General features: G+C 42.3%; 1 protein-coding gene across 1 annotated transcript in view; it reads right to left on the bottom strand.

Moving 5' to 3' along the window:
* Positions 1-1303, bottom strand: part of LOC100641525 (EGF domain-specific O-linked N-acetylglucosamine transferase-like) — a 3845-nt gene extending 2542 nt beyond the window's left edge. The window contains exons 1-4 of the mRNA XM_020004160.1: positions 1218-1303; positions 1035-1068; positions 535-650; positions 269-480 (exon numbers count right to left, since the gene is read on the bottom strand). Coding sequence (XP_019859719.1) covers positions 269-480; positions 535-650; positions 1035-1068; positions 1218-1303 — 448 coding nt within the window. The remainder of the gene's footprint in view (positions 1-268; positions 481-534; positions 651-1034; positions 1069-1217) is intronic.
* Positions 1304-2028: the final 725 nt, after the last annotated feature.

The raw sequence follows: 2028 nt of genomic DNA, 5'->3' as shown, positions 1-2028 counted from the left end.
TTGAAAAAATCACAATAATGATGATAAAGATTAATACCTTTAGAAAGAGAGAGAGAGAGAGGTATAGATCAAAGTGAGACGGAGTAAGAAGAATATCATAATATTGACATATAATAGTGCTACATGTAACAAATACCTTCAAAAGTAATGAGGACATACATAATATGTACATGTACATTTACTGATGTACATGTACATACATACATATATACATGTCCATATAAAAGTACATGTACATGTACATGTACATACATGCATAAATTCATACCAGCATCAAGCTTAATAAACACGCTCGGTTTATCAATAATAAGATCACACCCTCCAGTTTCAAAAGGGTCAGAATCAAAGCCGTTATACTCCTCCAGTTCGGCATACCAGGACTGTAATGGAGACTTATGCCCGCCCTGTTCTCTTAGCAACGGCTTGTCCAGTCTACAGTGTCCCCCAACCTCTCCTGGCTCAAAGATATTCTCTCTAAAGCTATAAAGAGATATTTTGTCTAAAGTAATGAAGTGTTTTGCATTCAGTGCGTACCTCCTGTAAGTGTCGCCTTGTCTTGTGGCGAACTCATCAAATCTTCTCAAGTCCAAATAAAAGTTTTTGGCTTTGCAGTATCTAGCATTGGAAGAGCAAATGAGACTAGAGCCATTCTAAGAGAGGGAGGGGGAGAGAGAGGGGGGGAGGGAGAAAAAGAGAGAGAGGGAGGGGGAGGAGAGGGTCTCTCTAGATCTCTACTACTACACTACATGCATATCCCTCAGTTGAATTTGGAACAAAAAACTGGAAAACATACGATAAGGATTCATCCTTACAATGTACATGTGCATGTATGTAATTTGAATATTATAAATAAAAACTTGCTCTCTTTTCAGGCAAGAATGGAAAATGGGGGAAAAGACAATAATTTCTTTGAGAGAGACCATATGTCATAGATCAAATAGAGAAACAGATCAAATGTTTTGTGTTTGGAATAGTTAGAGCAAAGGATAGGCTACCCATGACAACCACCAGCTGTTTCAAATTCCATTATTTACCTTTTCTCTTCTTTTCCTCTTTCTCTTTCTTTGCCATTATTCCTCCTCCTCCTCTTTGTCTCAGTCCTTCCTTGTTTCCCTCGTCAGAAAGTGGACCGTTTTTAGTCTCTATGACTTGACTCCACCCGGCCACTTCCCTATAACGTCTCTCTCTCCTCAACCTCGCTATTAAAATGGACATACTGATGTCCTCCTCCTTTCACCGTCCTCACAAACTTCTCCACAATCAGGAAAGCAATGATACCAGCCAGTACCCACAACCCAACCATCATCTCCTGCGTATGGTCGTGCCCCCCCCCGTGGTGCCGGATGGTTGCCATGATGATGACGGTCTTCGTGGTGATGCAACCTGGCGGCATGAGGTGTAGAAAAGCGTCACCTAGAAGACCCCCTGAGGCAAAACTAAGGAGGACTTTGAGGAAGTCAGAGTGTTCGGAGGCACTGTTGATAGGAATGAAGAAGAGTATGAAGAACGGGGCTGCACTGACCAGGAGGGTGGAGGAGAGGGCGGCATAGGTCCAGAGCTCAGTTTGACTGGAAAATGGAGAAGAGAGGAAGGAGAGAGAGGGAGGGAGGGAGAGGGAGAAGGCAGTCCCTGCTAGAAATAGGAGAGGGACAGTAGTATGTAAAAGCTGGCTGACAATCATAGCTAGTTCTTTGCTTCATAGCTGATCCATAGCTGATCCATTCCAGTGATTCGACCACGCCTCCATTGGTCGGAATAGAATAGATCTAATTAGAAGATCTACGGAGATTATCCGGATGCTATGCTCCGATAGGCGATGCACCGATGCTTGGGTGGGGCTGGTTTGCAGAAGTAGGCCTAAGTTGTTCTGCCATCATTTGCTGCCATCATTTTTATAAAGACAATGAATGTAAGTCATGTCACATAGTGTGAATGTGTACTTCTATTCCTTTCTTTTATGATACCATTGTGATACTTTACTAAACTGTGTTATTTACAATCTTTCAGTTTGTAAGTCACGTCACATGT

This window comes from Amphimedon queenslandica, unplaced genomic scaffold (assembly GCF_000090795.2).
Source record: "Amphimedon queenslandica unplaced genomic scaffold, v1.1 AMPQUscaffold_12366, whole genome shotgun sequence".
Taxonomy (NCBI): domain Eukaryota; kingdom Metazoa; phylum Porifera; class Demospongiae; order Haplosclerida; family Niphatidae; genus Amphimedon; species Amphimedon queenslandica.
The sequence above is the reverse complement of the archived record's forward strand: the minus strand, read 5'-3'. Positions and strand labels throughout refer to the sequence as shown.